This window comes from Myzus persicae, unplaced genomic scaffold (assembly GCF_001856785.1).
Source record: "Myzus persicae strain clone G006 unplaced genomic scaffold, MPER_G0061.0, whole genome shotgun sequence".
In the NCBI taxonomy this organism is placed as follows: Eukaryota; Metazoa; Arthropoda; class Insecta; order Hemiptera; family Aphididae; genus Myzus; species Myzus persicae.
Window position 1 is genome coordinate 716,507 of NW_019104111.1, and position 19,839 is coordinate 736,345.

General features: G+C 31.4%; 1 protein-coding gene across 9 annotated transcripts in view; it reads left to right on the forward strand.

Moving 5' to 3' along the window:
* The window catches only part of LOC111038847 (protein alan shepard), a 122,049-nt gene extending 105,114 nt beyond the window's left edge, over window positions 1–16,935 (forward strand). For 5 of the 9 annotated variants that reach the window (XM_022322098.1, XM_022322100.1, XM_022322101.1 and 2 more), the window contains 8 exons: window positions 978–1,216; window positions 4,496–4,548; window positions 5,465–5,589; window positions 9,954–10,111; window positions 10,208–10,367; window positions 12,782–13,036; window positions 14,876–14,989; window positions 15,366–16,935. In XM_022322098.1, the coding sequence (XP_022177790.1) occupies window positions 978–1,216; window positions 4,496–4,548; window positions 5,465–5,589; window positions 9,954–10,111; window positions 10,208–10,367; window positions 12,782–13,036; window positions 14,876–14,989; window positions 15,366–15,509 (1,248 nt within the window). In that variant the 3' untranslated portion in view covers window positions 15,510–16,935. Of the gene's footprint in view, window positions 1–977; window positions 1,217–4,495; window positions 4,549–5,464; window positions 5,590–9,953; window positions 10,112–10,207; window positions 10,368–12,781; window positions 13,037–14,875; window positions 14,990–15,351 lie in introns of all 9 variants that reach the window. The other 4 variants (XM_022322105.1, XM_022322103.1, XM_022322104.1 and 1 more) reach the window with 4 other exon arrangements.
* The last annotated feature ends 2,904 nt before the right edge of the window (window positions 16,936–19,839 follow it).

The following is a 19,839-nucleotide window of genomic DNA, read 5'->3' on the forward strand; positions in this document are numbered from 1 at the left end:
TGGCATACGCTACCACCACAGCGGTGCTTCGAAACAAAAAAACACGGACAAAGTTGAACGGATTTTCTTTTTTATTAACCGTAGGCAGACCCTGCACCCGCACGTTTCATTCCAGTCTTCACACTTTTAGTTCGCCTTTTTAGTGCCAAGGAATAATAACACAATGATATAGTGTGTATTATTGTGTATTATATAGGGATTCGGAGCTTACCGGTAAAAACAAATTCGGTACATTGTAGTAGATCTGTACATTTTTATAAATATAGTTTAGGTTTTTTTTTCAATTTTCAGTTAATGTAATAATATTTGTTCAATTTTTCACCTTCGCAAAGCCCTTGTTAAATGTGTACACTGTACATATACATAACATATATATTTTTTCCATTTTTACTACCTTCCTAGCCTTTTCTTAAAATTGCTCCTATAGAAAACAAAAAATTATTGCATAAACTAAAAGTAGGTACTTGCCTCCTAATTCAGAATAGAAAATAATTCATAAAATAAACAATTCAACTTGTATAAAACAATATTAGTTTAATATCAACTTACATTATTAGTATCCAACATCAAACCATGGATATCACATATTATATTCTAATCATATACAATATACATCATATAACATATATATATATATACCTACTAGATAAGTTTTCAATTTTGGCTGAAAAACATAATCCTTCCTCATAATAATATCGAAATCAATATTTAGGGTGCGGACATAATATTATTAATATTACTTCGTCGATCTGCGAAAAATATATTACTGGTATATTGAACGTAAGGAATACGAAACATTTTTTTAAAGAATCCCACTTACCTACTTGTATACTCGTGTTTCTGGTTTTCCAAAATAGTACTTACATTTACTTATTTTTACGAGTTTATGTTGATGGTTTTCTAATACGGAACTCTTGTTCGGTAATTTAATGATATGATAGTAACGAATTTGTTTGTTTTTTTTTTATTTTTTACAGTACACCAACAGCAACAACAGGATACCTACTGCATCGTCGCCAGCCAACACCAACAGCAGCTCGAGCTCCAACACCAACGGCGGTGCATCGTTGCAATCGTCTAATCAGCCGACCACCAGTTCGCCGTCATCTGAATGTCAATCAGCCGCGCCGGCACAGCAGTTGTCCAAGACCAATCTTTACATACGCGGATTGAACCAAAACACAATGGACAAGGATTTGATCACCATGTGTTCGCAGTGAGTGTAATAGTAAATATAATGATTGAAGTTATATTGAGTCTGTGCGCAGTGCAATACGAGTGGCATGTGTTGAGTATGTAAATAATAATATGCAATTTATATGAACTCAATACTTATATTACATAATCAGTAATTATATCAAGTGTGGTAGACGTGCAGTCGTGGGCTGGGAGAGGATTACCTATGCGAAAATACTCCTACTATCAATGCTGTTGGTATGCAGTAACCCGGTTTGCCCAAAAACAATTCTTGATTTTTCTGTAAAATTACTTTTTATTCCTTTTAATACATGAAAACATTATTGGGTCTCGCTTAATACAAAATATACGATATATTTATTGGAATTTCGTTTTAAACATTATTCTCCTCCAAAAATGTCAAAGGAATACACGTCGTTATATGAAACCGATCGATTCACAAGTTTACGTTGAGTGTGACACTCGACATTTAAGTGGTGTTTAAACGCTTTGATTTGTAGTATAATTATTATAGTAGGATGAAAAAATAAACTGTCTTGAAAATATTCAAAGCGTTCGTAATTATATTACAACACTACACGCTTTAAGTATTTAGCATAGGTATCATATCGTTGAAGCGTATACTGTTATCGATCCTAAAACTCAAACAAGGGGATTTTTAATATGACAATGAAAAATGCAGGACGTACTCAATCATAATCTTGTACCTATGTATTATTATTACAACTTTGACTAGGTATACCTACTAGAGAAATCTTGTTGATTCAGAATTGTAAAATCCGTATAAATTGTTTTCATTAGTTTGTTCTAACATCGTATCGTATGGCACTGATTATATACATTACGTTATCATATTCTTCATTACCACTATAATATAGTGATAGACAATAGTATCTGAATATAAATTTCAAGGTGTATACGTCGGTATTGGTGTTTTCAATAGAAATAATACTTTATATGATACCATTGCGATTGTGTAAAACATATATATATAAAACAGGTATATTATATTATTTTAGATTAAATATCTCCAAATTATCACTGTTAACGAGTTCAAACAATTACCTACTTACGCTCGGTGAAAGTTGAAGCCTTTTATAGATTCTGAGCATAGCTACGAATGTATGGGTTCCTTAAAATAATGTGGTTTTTTTGTGGCTTTCATTGTCTTTTACCTTTTGAATCAGTACAATTTATTAAATTTTCAACATTTTACTTGTTTCTAGTATCAAATTGGATCTAGTTTGAACTTTTAAAAATAATTGGGAGAAACAGGGAAGTTGAAAAAAATGATCTACTGGATTAAAATGCATTTATAACAAGCTTCCCCGTGAGCTGTACTTGTAGCAAATTAAAAATATCGAAAATACATAAGCACATTTTTAATGAAGTTTAAATTTGTAATTTTAATGAAATTCGTCGACATCATGAAAATAGTGTGGTTAAAAATGTATTTAACTTTCAATTTTAATAGCTGAGGTTTGCAAAATATATTCGATGATCTCCATTATTTTTCTTACCGAAAACTAAAAATCTCCGAAATAAAAATTCATAATTTTTCTTTTTCGACATTTTTAGTTTAAATTTCTGCGAAATTATATGTTTTTTTTAAATTTTATTTTCAAACTTTTAGCTAGAAGTTACACAATAGCGTTCACCAATACAATTTACTTTTACTCTAAGCTCTAAAGCAGTGTATTGGTATAATATTATGTATGTATATATATACCGGGTACATTTTATTTTGTTATTAAAGTTCATGTGTATTATGTAAGTTAAGAACGATTTTACAATGTTCAAAACATTTTGTGACTTGCATCTTTTCGCTCAAGTCGATATATTATCTTATATATTATTATGTGAGTGTGTAAATGTTTTGTATTTTGCGCAATTTCATAATATATATTGTTCAACCTCAAGCGTATTGAATTTCATTGAAATCCGCTTATACTTTATTGTTCTCTAGGCTTTAGCTCAACAAAAATCAATGTCTCAAATAAATAATTACTATACATAATAAATAGTACATTCTCTCAAGTTACAAAGTAATATTTATTTAATTTAAAATATACTTATTTGGAAAATAATATTATATTACATATATCATACATACACATAAATAAAATACATCTATTTTCCTTATTGAAATAACAAGCACACAAAATTAATGATTATGTAATGAGTTTTACAAAGACAAGTTTATACATTTATGCTGTGAAATTTATTTACCTAATTCAATTAATTCCTGTTTAAAAATTAAAAATTCTTATACATATTTTAAACATGTTGATAAAGACCACGATTTAATTCGAAGTATTAATATATAATTTCAAATAGTCGGTGCGTAAAAAAATGGCTCCACGTACTTATTACTGTGATGTGTTCATTTATTTATCATTAAATAATATTAGGTAAGTTTCTAGTTCCTTGCAAAAAGTATTTTATACATAAAAGAAAAATCTCATTAAAGAAATCAATGAGCCTTACAGTAAATATATTATATTTGTATATATATATAATATTAAATCAAATACTTTTAACCACAAAAGTAATCACGTATAACAAAGCCTTTAAAAGAGATGAATAAAAAACTTATTTTAATCGGTTGGTACTTTGATTTTTGTTGCCGTTACAAAGACGAACGACTTTGTTCATTTCAAAATGTTTTTTTATGATATTCCGTGGTTAGTGGTTACCGTCAATTTATTTTTGAATATAAATATATATTTATATACATGTTATACGCATATATTCAACCTGATTTTCATGTATCTACATGTATAGCAGCCGTAGTTTTAAGTTCTACGTATAAGGGTATATTTGTAAGACTTTGATTTATTCAAACTTTTTGTCGTTTTATAAGGATTGCTTGTGCGGATGTAATCCTCGCTCGGTTTTTAAACTTTATATTGGAAGTCTCTTACCCCGCCCACTCACCCGTATACGCTTTTTTGAACAAATATTGTATCAACGTTTTATATTATTCATTATTATTCATATTATTATTATTTTCATCATTCGACGACAGTTATGTACAAACTATAATGAATTGTACACATAGATTTAGCGTAGTCTGTCTTGGGCGATAGCACGGTCTGTTTTATCCACCCACCGGGTCCACTCGTTGCGTGCTCGCAGAGCGTCTTGATTAATATGCTCTGCTGCTGCACACACAACACGACATGACATTATAACAGATTACATTATTATACTGTATAACTTTGATGTGCTAAGACTATTACATTGATACAGTAGAATTTTATCTAAAATGTTTTTTATTTTTTTTTCTCCATTTTAGATACGGCAACATAGTTTCAACTAAAGCGATATTGGACAAGAACACCAACAAGTGTACGAGCGACGTATTGTATAATATTATTTTTTTTTGTCGTCGCTACCTCGAAGGGGAGTGACTATAAGGATAAGTGGGATTAAAACAGAGATGAATGTGTATGATTTCGGAGAAAGTAAGCGAGAAATGTATAGGGAAAGGCATGTATTGAGGGTGGGAGATGATGTAGTGTGTGATCCTAATAGGTAGGTACTTAAGGTGGTGCAATAAATAATGGTGTTTTTGAGGACGAAATAGAATTATCAGTGGATGGATGTGGCGGTCAGACTAGTATTTTTTACCTCAACATTAAATAGTATGTATATTTTAAAAAGCTATTGCTTGAAGACCAGTCCGGATCGGAATGTCGGGGACAATAACAGAGAATAGAAGACGAATGTAGAAAATATGATAATACTTAGAGTGATGTGTTGAATGACTCGTCACGATAAAGTAAGGAATTAATTAATTAGGGTGAGTGTATTATTGAAGTGGTGAAATGTTAGACGAAATTACAGTGAACAAACTGAGATGGCTCTTCCGTGTTATTAGAAGATGTGGCCCGGATATAGTGTGCATAGCAATAGAAATTAATGCAGAAGGAAAGATAGGGAGGGGATTACCCGAAGAAGAGATGGGTAGACAGGGAATAGAGAATGACACTAGAATAGCTGGTATAAGTAAAGAAGAACCGTGTGAGATAGTAGAGCATTATATGGAGGTGTAGTTCGAGCGTGGCTGACCTCATATAGTTGGGAGCGAAGGGTGAAAGGAGAAGAAAAGAAGAAAAAGATTTACGTCGTTACCTATATACTATTATTGAAATTATTCGTTTTTTTTCACAACAGACGTCATCCCTTCGTCAATATAAGTCCCTAGTTCCGTGACCCTTCGACTCTAACGCTATTCTTTTGTGTGTTTTTTGGTGTGATATAGGTTACGGATTTGTCGACTTCGAGTCGGGCACTTGCGCTGATGCCGCGGTCAAAGGTCTCCAAGCAAAAGGTGTCCAAGCCCAAATGGCTAAAGTGGGTATTCCAGTTCAACGTAGAGCGGCCACTGTACGTTTGTTGCATGAATATTATTTATACTATATATTATACACTGATTATTTTTAAAAACTCTGTCGCTGTCAAACAGTATGTAATAGTGTAATATTAATATGTTTTTTCGTTTTACGTTTTTCTCACAGCAATAATATACGTAAACATAATATTGTCGTGCGTCCATATCGTTACATACATTCAACCACATGTGAATGTACACGCTGTATCTGTTTATCGGTATTATTATTGTTATTATACAGTGTGAGCCTATAATATTATATCTGCAGTGTCCGTGCTTGTGTCTGTGCGTGTGTTGTTCTATATTATATTATTGTTATTACCTATGTCGGGCGTTGTGAAACGAGAGAAAAAAAAACAAATTAAACATTTTTGGCCCATTTTTTTTTCCAGGGTGGGCGTACCTATACATAGAATACGTTACACGCGCTATTCTACTACGTACCCACTCGTATATAACCACCGCGATAGTGTAATATAATAACAATAAAATCGTGTACTTGCCTACCCTATACAGCCGGTGGTGGTTGGTTTCCCGAAAAATAATAATATCGTATACCTCATTCTCGACGCGTCTTTAATCTTTATATATATATATGTATGTTTGTACTTTTATTTGTGTTTCCGACAATGTGTCCCACTCTGTCCCTAAGTGGTTTTCAGTGTATTTAGTGCACGCGCCTATCCGGTATAATAACACCGTACGGTGACCGCATACAGATAACCCCTAAACACCGCGCCGGCCGGTATGGGTGCGGGTTGTAACCAGACCATTGGCAATGTTATTCGATACAGTAATGTCATTTTGTAATTCGTCTTATCGTCGGATACTTATCCTCGACGTGTGTGTGTGTGTGTCGCCGAAACACGCGTCAACGTGGTGTCATCATCGCCGCCGATCGACCGATATTTTGAGTCATTTTGGACACTTATCTGTAGACGTCTGCAGTAGTAGTTGTCTACATATTATTACTGTGGGTATAATATTGTGTGTATTTTTTTCGATTCGAACGTCTAAAGTCGCATTCGTCATTTAAGTGGATGACTCACGCTCGCGGATATATTCTATAGTATTGCCTATATCCGTATTGATATAATCGTCATCGTTATTTTATAAAGAGACGTATACGTAAAAAATCGATTTATGTAATTGTACGACCGGAATGCATTAGGACATTGTTCGGAAAAAAAATACCACGTACAATTTATTATATGTTTTTATCTACGAATTTTTATGAAAAGACAAAACCATTGTATATTATATTCGATCCACCGACAACCTGTAATTTATAATGGTGGTAGTCGAGCATTTTGAGTTGTAAAAACATAATGATATTCGATATTTTTCTAAATATTTTAACATACCGATTATTTTTTAGTATCGATGTTTGAGTTGTGTGTGTCTTTCTGAGGTTTTTGTGGTATTAAATATAAAAAAAAAGAACATTTATTATATTTTAATGGATACACATTAAAAACCCATTATTACCGAACGTTTATTTTAAATTATTCAACTACCTATTATATAAAGCTTAAGAAATAACAAGAATGACGAGAACTATTTTGTTGACAAATTATTAATTTTAATTTGCCTCACTTTTAACGTGGACAAATAAACTGCTTTACTGCCGCACAAAAACAAAAAACAAAAATAAAAATTATGTTTTACATGATGTACGATACCTTTTTAAATCGTTTAAATTGAGCAATAGTTTGAAATTGAACTAAACTTTTCCTCTTAAAAAATACATTATTGTTTTTCTGACTCGAGTTAAATTTCGTTTTGAACGGTATTGTCTTGTAAAACTTGTAATTTTCCTAATAACATGTCGACAGTTGTCGTGAAATTCAAATTATTATGCTCGACGATGTTTTTTTTATACTTATTTTATCATAATTACTGTCATTCCGAAGGTTACTCGGTATCGGTCTAAACGAATTTAACCAGATGGTAGTAATTTATGTTGAAATTGAAACCATTTTTTTTTTTAACTTTGTTACTCGTCACATTTACGAACACTTTAAACTGCTTTAATACACGAGTTGGCAATTATTTTATTAGGGTTTGTCTGTTTCTATAATCTAATTAACTTAAAAATGTATTGACATAGTCCAAATGTAATTTTAAGTAGTTAAAATAATAAAATGTATTGACGTTTGCACTCGTAACCCATGGGCGTTCTCGTGGGGGAGGATGTGGGAGATATATACCACAAATGACCTTTTTTATAATCCTAAATAGTTGGTGATTTTGATAATAGAGTTTTTTTTTGAATGTTGTATGCACTACACTGTAAGAGGCAAATATTAATTAATATGTATTTTGTGATAATTGACAAATAATATTTAATTCGTTGTCCTTTTCCGTATTTTTTTACTGACTATCGAGTATCGACCATTTGAAAAGTTTGTTACATTAATTTACTTTGACATTCAAACCGTCATTAATTCTGAACATAAAAAAAAAAAATGAAATAATGGTGAATTTTCTAAAACAGCCGTGTAAATATGCTTCATAATATGATATGAGCCATTCGATATTTTTTATTATTTACCAATTACCAGCTATTTAAAAGAAAAATCGACATATTTTCACTTCAATAAATGACAATTCAATTTTTTTTTCAAATATAAGGCTAGGATGAAAATAATATATTTTATTGAGATTAAACGTATATTCTATTGTGACTGTGGTAGTGGTAGTGTGTACGACCTCGCAGAAAACTTTTCAATCAATTTTTCTATCCGCCTACATAAAAAAAAATCCCCAGAACGCCGCACTGTCGTAATCCATTTATATATACTTTGAGATAAACAGTGAAACGCTAACGTAGCTTTTATAGGTTTGTTTTCGGAGTATCTTTAAACAATGATTATATATTTGAAAAATGTTATTTTCTACTCCGTGGGAATTTATATTATTTAATAAATCGATTTACGGAATTCTCTTGAAATTTGAGTTTTGATCTCGTGACGGTCCTAATCGGCTATAGATATAAAGGCTACACAGCTATTGCATTGAACACATCTGTGCTGTAGAAATACACGCAAGTCCGAACGGTCGATAGTTTAATTTAATTTGATGGACTAGACGAATTAGGTGAATATACTTACACTACAGCAAAGTAGTGGATTTTCATTTGCGAAACTGGTAGGTACCCTTCGCGAGTATATTATTATATTATGTTTGAGACTCTTTATCTCAACGATCTCCCAAGACGGCTGTCGTGGGTCATGTACACTTTATATTCGCAATATTTTCAGAAATCAAACTCTAAGCCGCAGCCCTTTGTTAGAATCACAAAACGCCGTATGGTGGCAACGAGCGGGGCAAGGAGAATAAAGAAAACAGCAAGCCCGGCTTAAAAATCAATAGTTTCAAAACCTCTTGAGTAATTTTGAAACGCTAAATCTACTTATAGACGTCGTCATCGTTAATACTACGCCCGCGATGTATGAGTAGACATTTAAACCGCGGTTTACAATCTCTCTCTCTCCCTGTCTCTCGGGCCACCTCCCCGCCTACGCCTCTGTTTTATTGTCAATGCGTTCGCTTCCGTTTTCTGTGTGCGCGCCGCTTAATGATAATATTGTCTTTGCGATTGTGTTTGACTAATGGCCATGGGATTATAAAACTTATTGCCATATACCGCATAATGTAAAATTACACCACGTCCGAAAACGCCTGAACAACTGTTGTGCGCACGCTAAGACGATTCTGCAGCAAAAATAATAATACATGTTTGTTCCTCGTTGGTGGATGTGTTTTGCCATAAGACATTTATGCCTTAATAACATAATGTTATTGTTAATATTATTGTTTATTATACGACTGCAGTGACGCGATTCGTGTCAGTGGACCACCTGCAGCAATCCTTAAGCTATTACACTTTCTTCTATCCGTCTTCTTGCGTTTGAGCGTTTTTTTTTTTGTTTTTGAGTTTTTTTTGCGTTTTGATCTTTTAGCAACAAGAAATACTCATAAACTGTAGTGTTTCGCTTTCAATTTATTTCCCTTACACTATTATATTGCAATGTGTTTAGTGTATATTTTAGTTTGTTTCTCCTGTGCGTAAATCATAACAATATATTATGACACGTCCGCCGTCCCTTCACTAATACATAATAATACCTATATGTATCGAGGATTTTTTTTATTGTGTTAGAGGATACAACATATACTTACTCGCATACACGCACAGACAAGCCTATGCGTGTGATCACTTATGCAGGAAAGAGAGGACATTACACAATAACGATAATGAATATTAAATTTCTTTTTTACTGTTTGGTTGTTTTTACGTTATTCAAGGAGAAATAAGTTTTTTAAATAATATTATTGTATGGTTTAATTTTATTAGCAGCAAGAACAGGATCCGACCAACTTGTACATAGCCAACTTGCCACCGAATTTCAAAGAGAACGATTTGGATACACTATTATCGAAGTTTGGTCAGGTAGTATCGACTAGGATTTTACGTGATGCAAATATGGTCAGCAAAGGAGTCGGATTTGCTAGGTAAATTATATAATAATACGTATTATCGATATAGAAAATATTTGAGCTTACTCTCGCCAAGACATTTTTAAAATTTGTTCGTTTATTTATTTTCAGAATGGACTCTAAAGAAAAGTGTGAACAAATCATTCAAATGTTCAATGGCAATCCGTTGCCGGGATCTAAAGAACCGTTGCTTGTCAAATTCGCCGACAGTGGTCAAAAGAAGAGAAACCCCAGCTATAGATCAGACTCTCGTTTGTGGAGAGAATCGGAAGTACGTTTCGAACTTTATAATATATTACACCCTTATCACGCACAGTACCCATCTAAATAGATTTTAACTCGAAATCCCATACTTGATCCTTTCAATTTTAAACATTTAATTTCCTCATACACAATGACCGATACATTAGAGTTTAAAATTTATTATCCTTAAAGTGCAATGTATCTATTCTGTATTCACTTAATATTATGCGATATTTACTTTATTTTTTTCAGTATCGTCATAAGTTGGTCAGACTATTAATGATGATTCCTTAAATACAATACATGTATTATTATATTGGACATTGTCACTCATAATATACATTTAAATTATAACTTGAAATTATTGATTACAGTTTTATAACTTAACAGTTTTAATAGAAGATAATTTAAAAATGACCAACAGCAACACTGTTATACACATTACAGCCTATTGTATTTAGTGTCTTAATATTCAGTTTTACATCAAAAATAAACATTAATATAATACAACAAAATTGTAAACTAATACTAATGATTTCATTTAAGTTCTATAGAAATTATATCAAAGTCTTAACCATTTAAGACTGTTTAACGAACTTATAAAGTATAACACCATTCAAATCACGATGCGATGTCGGTAGAACAATTAAAAGTTATTAGTAAAATATTATTGCAGAATTTATATAATTTTTCATATTTTAGTGTTTGGTATAAAAAATAGTTATTGCTTACATCGAAAATCGTTTCATGGCCTAATGATTCAATATACTTATACAATTTTTACACTTTATGGTTTTTGCATTTTTATGGTTTATTTTAGAATTTTTTCTCGTTTTTTTAAGGCGTATTTTAGATTATATATTTATGATACTAATGTACCCCTTTTTATATCTTACTCGAAAAATCGTTAAATATAAAATAACTGTTCAAGATTTTATAAATATTACGAGCAAGCTTGTTGATAACTTGTATAGCGAGGTCAATTTCCAAAAATGTATGAAATTATTTCAATCAAAAACATAATATTTTTAAAAACACTGATGGTCATATGATTTATTTAATAAATGGCTAAGGACTTACATGAGTACTAATGGCTTTAAGGAAAACACTAAAACAGAAAGTTTTTTTTTTTAAATAATGATTTTCATATTCTGAGGCCAATATCAAAAAGATTAGAATTTACGATTTTTCTGAGCATAATATTATGATGGTGTCACTTTTAAGGCATTACTGCATACATATTTAATAGGTTTAGTAGTAAAGCATATTATAATTATCTGCTCTAAAAAGTATATTCTAAAATATCGCTAAAGTTAAAATTATAAATTATAATAATATTATGGGGTTATAAATATTAACACCGTGTGTGTAAATATGACATCCAAAACTGTGCGCCTTACGACGGGATAATCTAATTTTCAATAGAGTATTTACACGCTTTACTAGGACGTCAAATGAACTCCAAATAACCATGTTTGTGCAAACCAACACCACTCGATATGTATAGTATTTATAATAGAGTAGCCAAATTAAATTGCACATTTATTTGCCGAGTAGTATTTTCATCCTTTACACAATACAAATAGGTCTTTAATAATTAATGCGTATAGACGTTTGTAAATTTATAATATTTTTTTTATTATTATTAATTAAATATAATATAGAACTTATTGAGTTGATTTATCAAATTGTAACAATCTGCTACAGCTTTGCAGAAGTGTGACAATTGTATAATAATAATTCTTATGATTTCATTATATGTTGATTTGTGTTGAAGAGTTGTTATAAATTTAATTCAGTGATCACGCATCAACCAAAAGTGTTAACGATTATTTTTCTTAAAAACACTCCTCCCTTGAAAATAGGTTAAGTTGCACGGCATGACGTCCTCTCAAGGACCGATCTTTGACCCACTACCCACATAAACATATTATTATTATTATTATTATATTATATTACGTTTAACGAGATCAGTCCGCCCAACCTGTACATCGTTTATTACTTACATTAGTTGTATTATTTATTTAACTTTGAGGCCAGGATGTTGATAACTTTCTTTTAACAATGTTTAAAAAAAAAAAAAAACAACAATGTTTTCTAGTTAAAAATGTCTTTCAATCCCACACGAATTAAAATTACTGTCAGACTTACATCAAATAAATATTGACCGAATTGATGTTAACATTATCACGCGGTTTAGCGCGTTCATTGTTTACACGACGTTTTGTTGTGATTTTTATTCATTAAGTATAGAGGCAATTTTTTTAAAAAACGTTCTCAGTGACATTCGCAGAGCACCAAACGGAGCGTCGACATCCGGGCCCAAACTTACATGACCATTTATATTGTTATTATTGTTGTGCATTTGCTATGTATTATACTTAAATCTTAATAAAACTCTATTCGTGTAATTTTGTTGTTGTTGTTGTTGTTGTTTGACAGAATGGCGGATGTGTACGGTTTCCGGTACAGCACTATATGTTGCAGGGCTCACACGTCGGATACGAAGCGGCCCACAACGGTCTGACCGGGTCGGCCGGTTCGCACGTCATACCGGCCACCGCACTTGCGCAGTACGTCGGCCGGCACTACACCACGCAGGCGTTGCCTGCCCACGGATACTCGATCCCGGCGTCCACGTGGCTGCCGCAATACGTGATGCAGCCTGCGCCTCCACACCATCTGGCCCAGATAGACGTATGCGCCATATATACCTAATCCGACCTAGCCTAACCTGACCTAACCTAAGCCTTAGCAGTAATAACCGTAGATATATTGTTGACCCGATGTGTCCGCCGCCTACGATATCATTATATTAGTACGCCACTCTGAATACGCGTGGAAAGCTCTGGGCTCATTCAAAAGCAGCCAAACTAATGACAAACTACTCAACGAGACCCCGAAAAGAATAAAAACAATATAATTTTTATCATTGTATTATATTGGGTACTAGGGACAGTTAAATCGTTTACGATTTAAAAACTACATTGTGACGTCTTCTTCGACAACACTGTAGGTCTGCAGTTAAGCTTTCTTGTGATGTGCTAGACGTTTGATATTTATTTTTTTATTCTACCAAGTTTGGAAAACGCCCTTTTCCGCTGAAAGATTTGTACTTGCAAATTTTTAACGCATAAGTTGAATAACGTTTAAATTTGTATAACGTTTAAACAGATAATGAAATAATAGAATAATTAACAGAATAATTGAATAAGTTTAAATTCTTTATAAAGTTAAACAGCCAATCGATCATACATTTAATATTCCTATAACAGTAAATGGTATTTTTTTTCTAAGGCCTGCTGGCAATAGTGTTTATGTTTTCAGAGCAAAGAACAAGTTGTAAAACTCGCATCTATTGAATTATTTTCATAAAATATATTTCACAAATCCATTATACTAAAATTGTGTGCATTTTGCTAGTTACTTACTGATACGTTGCGTGAAGTCAAGTGCTCTTGAAATCGCATGCACTATTGCGTCACAGATAAAACTATCTACATCTTCATCATACGGAGGATAAAAATTTCGAAGCTCAGTTTAATGTTTTCTTGAGTTTAGAGCTTTATAATACGTGTCAGCGGTCGGAAGCACAAGGATTTTATAAATACAAAAAATGTTAAGAAACAATTTTTTATGCTTCAATTATAATATGCAGATTATTACTCGATATTCTTAATTCTCATATAGACAAAGTTTATGCTATACGTGTGACAGAAACTGACACCATTGGAGCCTTGTGGCTATGAACCCCTACTGGGCTGAGTGCACGTCACAGCTCAAGTCCCGTGTCGGCCGCGAGTCACCGATACGAATTAGGTCGAAGATCGAGAATTTTTTTCATAGCCGATAAAATCACCCAAACAAATCGATTAGGAGCAATTTTTTTTTTTTGAATCTCATAAATCACAATATTATTCAACCGATGTGAATAATAATACAATTTTTATTTTTATTCGATTTACGAAATATTCGAGACGTATTCGACAAATTATTAAAATAAAAGCGATTGACGGTGACAAATATGTGAATACGAATAAACTTCTTAATACTTATGCCACTCGATTTTCTTGCTGCGTTTAAATGCATTTTATTTAACTATGCTTTTTATCGTATCACCTATCTACAGGCTGAACGATTTCCGTTTCATAAAGTACCTACACGTTATAATGTTTGAGAAACTTTCATTATTTTGTTTTTTTTCCCATCATAGTCATTAAACAATTGCATGAAATTGATATAACTACACATACGTATGATGAAATATGATTTCGGTCAGTCGTATTCTATTTCATTTTTTTCGGAATCATCGTGACCAGCATAATATATAATAATAGTCTTCGCCTGGCACCACTGCGGCGGTTAACCAGACATATCGCTGCGATTTCGGCCGGTGCCAAGTGTCCGACACATATTTTAAATAAACTCTTCGGGAATATATATTATATCTAACTTTTGTATTTATATTAAGCGCCACACTGTTCACACTGAGACGGGGTACACGTATTAATTTGAAATATAAATGTTTTGTTTAAGACTCCTGTATGTTGTCAGATGATTCAACAAGCTGATCCTGGATCCGTTCAATACGGTTCAGTTATACCGCAACTCGCCACACATATGTCTGCTTTGCAGATCGGAAATGGATCAGTAAGTCTACTATGCTTTAATGGCATTTCATTACTCTTGTAGATTCTTAGCGATTTTGAACGATCATGTAACATTATTATTTTTTTTATTCTTTCCGTAAATGGCGATTATTATTATAGTCGTACCCGTTTATGTAGGTACGTATAACTAATTTACTTTACGTATACAAGATAATATTACAGCGTCAACTAGCAATAATTTAACAAGTAATGTGTACATTATTGATTGAGTGTTTTGCTGACGATTGACGGTGATCGTTGTTTAATCGCAATGAGAATCTCTTGATAATGTAATAAAATATCGTTTTCGTATATATTTATTATAAGAACTGCTCATTTTCGCCTCTTTTTTTTTTAATCAAGTATCCATGTTTTAGTACGTGGCCGGCCCACACCCAGGTTATCCGTACTACACAAGCACTGCACCAAACATAATTCACACGGTTCCAATTCCATCCGAAGAACATCCATCGACAGCGGCGTCACCCGACGACTCCTATCAACATTACTCGCACAAATAAACAAAAAAAAAATATCATTGCAAAACCAACCAAAACCGATAAAATATAGTAGGTACGCCCGTCTTAATTCCCAAGCTGTTTTTTTTTTTGTTTAAATGTTTTTTTTTTTTAATTAGTTATCTAGGCCATTTCAAAATTTAGTTAAATTTGTTTAGTACTAAAAATAGTTAAAGCTTGGTGAATAATTAACCAGAAAATGTATAAAAGAATATTATAGAAACTATTAGTCAACCTGTGGAACTCCGTAGCAAAAAAATATTTTCAAAACGCCGTTATCAGCGCAGAGTATAACAGGTTAACGGTATATTTTAGACAAACATAAATTTTAGTTCAATACAAATTTAGCTCAATTGCGGTTTTTGCGTAGTGTAATTATTTCTAATTCATTATTGTAGTAGGCACTTGTTTCATTTGTCATTCCCTCCAAACAAGTCTTACGGAGCCTTGTTTTGTAAATTCCAAATTGATTGTTTCGCCCGATGCTATTTGTTTTTCCGGACCCTTGACAACATGTCGTTTATTTTGACATGGAAATGGTTTTGAACAACGCGTGTTATCGTTTCGCGATTCATTTCATCGAGTTTGGTTATTTTTACTGAAAAAACATTAAATTCATTTTAATCGCTTCATTGTTTAGACGTAAAATCGTAAAAACGGTTTTATGTCTAAATTTTGCAGTTTTTACTAATCGATTTTTAGAGTTATTACAGTAACATTTACTGAATGATATTTATTTTATAATGAAACGAGAATACGTGTAATTATTGTTTTAAAAACGATTATCGAAAATGTTAGTATCAGATTCATACGGTCCAAAAAATATGTACTTATTAATAAATGTATTAAATTTGACATTCGGCATATTGCCGACTAAGTTAAATTTACAGCAATAAGTTAAAAAAAAAAAAAACATTATTTCAAACAACATTCAATAATGTCCATAATTTTGGTCCTCAGAATTTTTGTTTTTGTAAATTTTAAATTATTTTTGTTTAAAACATGTTCATTGAAATTATTATTTATTTTTTTGTTATGTTGAAATTAATTTTTCGATTTTTTAAAAAAATTGTGTATAAAGTTAAAAGTGTTTTGAGTTATAAATTTGTTCGTCGTTGGAGATACCGTTTATTTCTTGAAATTTGAAAGTTATTTTTATTTTGAGGATTGTCCCTTTAAGTGTATAACTGTTACACTCATGGCAACTAAACATAAAGATTAAATAAATAAAAAAAAATTAAGCCTCCGAGTGTACTATGCAATTTTAATACGGTAGGTAATATTATGAAATTCGAAATACCTAATTCGCATTGCCGTTGACGCATCCGGTAAGTCAACAACCGTGTTGCGAATTAAATTCACAGACGAAATTATTGCGTGAATAACAAACATAAAAAAAATAAAAAAAAAAAAATAAAGTATTTAGGGTTAAGTATATTCATTAAGTTATTGATAAATTTAACAATAATATTTTTGTTTTATAAGTATATAGATATTTAGCATATAATATAAGTTTAAATGTAATTTATTGTCGCCTAGTCGACCACTCCCCACCCCTCCCCCAGTAGTATAACCATCCATTTTGTATCCGTGCGACTGAATTTTTTTTTTGGTAAATTTGTCTCCTTGAAATTCTGTGATACATGTGTTAGTACATGTCAGCGGTTAATAGTCACTATAATGTTGTGTACCGTTTGAAAAAAAAATGTTCTTTAAAACGATACATTTCAAATTTTTATTTTAAATCTAAAAAAGAAATTTAAAGAATGTTTATTTTTTTACCTTGACTTAGGTACATATTTTTAAAAGAAAAAAGAAAAGAGTTATTTTTGTTTTTATTATTTTCATATTTTATTTATTTGTTTTTTTTTTTTTTAAATATCTTCTATAATAAAATTGACGATTTATTTCGTTCTATTTTAATTGGCCTATGGTTATAACATTATAATATAGTAGATATAAAAAAGTTTATATACATTTTATAATGTGATTTTTTCGTTATTCATCTAAATTTTTATGATTTTGACAACATTAGATAATATAGTTGTAATAATAATATGTTTGCGAATGTTACGTGTGTGTGTGCGTGTATTTAGACTGGCTGGATTGATAAAAATATGACATTCGTCAATATTTCGAATATTTTACTCGATCGAAAAACATCATTTCCCGCGACGATCGACGATAATAATTAGCAACAAATGGTAATGTTAATAAGACATTTTCTCAAATTCGGTTCCCTCCTTCAACTCGGTTGGGGCTTGTTCACGAATATCGACTTTCTCCTAACACCATAAACTATGGACAACGATTTTTATTTCATTTTGTGGCTTTTTCGTATCGTGTCAGCTTTTTAGAATTGTCGTGAGCGTACAACCACCCCCGGTCACACCGATGTCTTCTACCACGACGACCACCACCATGGTTCGCATAAACATATTATAAAATTACGAAAACGCTTTTGTTTTTATTTCTCCACGACTATCTCATCCCTCCCCACGACGCATTAGTCAGGTCGATATTTTTGTTTAATTTATAAAATTTTGTATAATATAATTGATAATAAATATTATGTGGTGTATATAATTTAAGAATAATTTTTAAAAAATCAATAATTGTCCAACGATTGTGATTATTGTTTTAATAATAATATTCCATTAATAATGCTCCATTAATCCCAAAGATATTGTAGTAAAACCGCAGAGACCGTGCCTCGATGCTCGTTTCATTACGGTACTAAAAATAATAAAAAGATAAAAATATGTTAGGTTTATATAGCTTTTTTTTGTTTTGTTCTGTTCTCTTTCTCTTTCTCGTCGTGAGTTATATAAATTGTAGTTTTTTTTTTGTTTTTTATTATTATTTTTATTTTCGATAAATATATAACATGTATATGATGCAATTGAATTATATGTAAATACGGTTTCGAAAGAAAAATGTTTAAACAAATTTGGACGATGCCATTGTAATAGTAATGCCTCTTTTAATAATCGTAGTAATGCAGAAGTAATTCAATCCTAATTTGACTGTTTTTCACCCAAAGTATAGCTTATTATTATTGTTTGTTTTTGTTAACTTGCAATTTTTAGAAAATTGTCTTTACTTCGTGCGAAAAGCGATTTTCTTAGAGAATTTCTGGATTAACTATGAAATGAAATTGTACATACATACGACTGTTCAAATTTTACAGGGGTATTTTTGTATTCTGTCCCATAAAAAAAAAATAATAAAAATGTAATAATAAGACTTGGTTTCGCCTAAGCGCCTTTGTCTGAATAAAACGTATGAAGTTTTAAATGTGATATTTAGCACATCGGTGTCTTCCCAAGACGCTATTTGCGCATGATTATTTGTGCTAAAGACAAAATGAAAATATCGTTACAAAAGTAAATATTTTTCCGCGAGTTCCGGACTTTCTCACGATAGATTTATTACGTGCCTACTAGTTTTTCCGCTCACACGATATAACGTAGAGGTACGACCACAGTAGATCGATATGACATTAAATTGAAGATAAAATCGAATAGTTAATAATACAAATAAAAATAAATGTGTCACAAAATCTTGGTATGTAAACGTTTCCGGTTCACGTACGATATATACTACATACGTATATTATAATAATATATTATTGTATGAAACCTGTTGCGTTGTTCGGCATTTCTAAACAGTGGCCGCACATCAAATTTATATATTCTGCGTATGTAGATTCTTTTCTGTTTATTAATTGAATAACTTTTTTTTTCAACGTCTCTTGGCCGACGGCATAGAATTGTTATTATCATAATATGTGTACCGAGACGTAACGTCGATAATACCACCTCGGCGTATAATATTATAAATTATAATGTACGTATGTGTATATGTGTGTACAACATTTTAACAAAATAATAATATAATATAACATAACATAGTTCGTATTACCTACGTTTAATAATAATATAATTACATTTCGAACGTTATAATATGTAACGACTTATTTTTAGTGTGTAAGTTTTAAGTGTTATTATTATGATAATGATAATGATATTATGTTTACATTAATTAAAAGTCTAATATTAAATTCATTTTTTTTCTGCAGCGTACTGCGCGTACGCTGCTCACGATTAGCCTAAATATTATAATAATATTAAGAGATAAATAAAAATTAATAAAAAACGACGATTGTTCGAATGTCGTTTTCCCAAAGTTGTCTTAAACATGGCTTGTCATTATTTTTGTTTCCGAAAAAAAAAAACAATTTAGCTTTAGCATGTTAAGGTTTTTTTTTTTGCTTTTAAGCGTACGTCTTAATTTAAATTTAAGTTTAGTGATAACGATAATAGTTTCAATA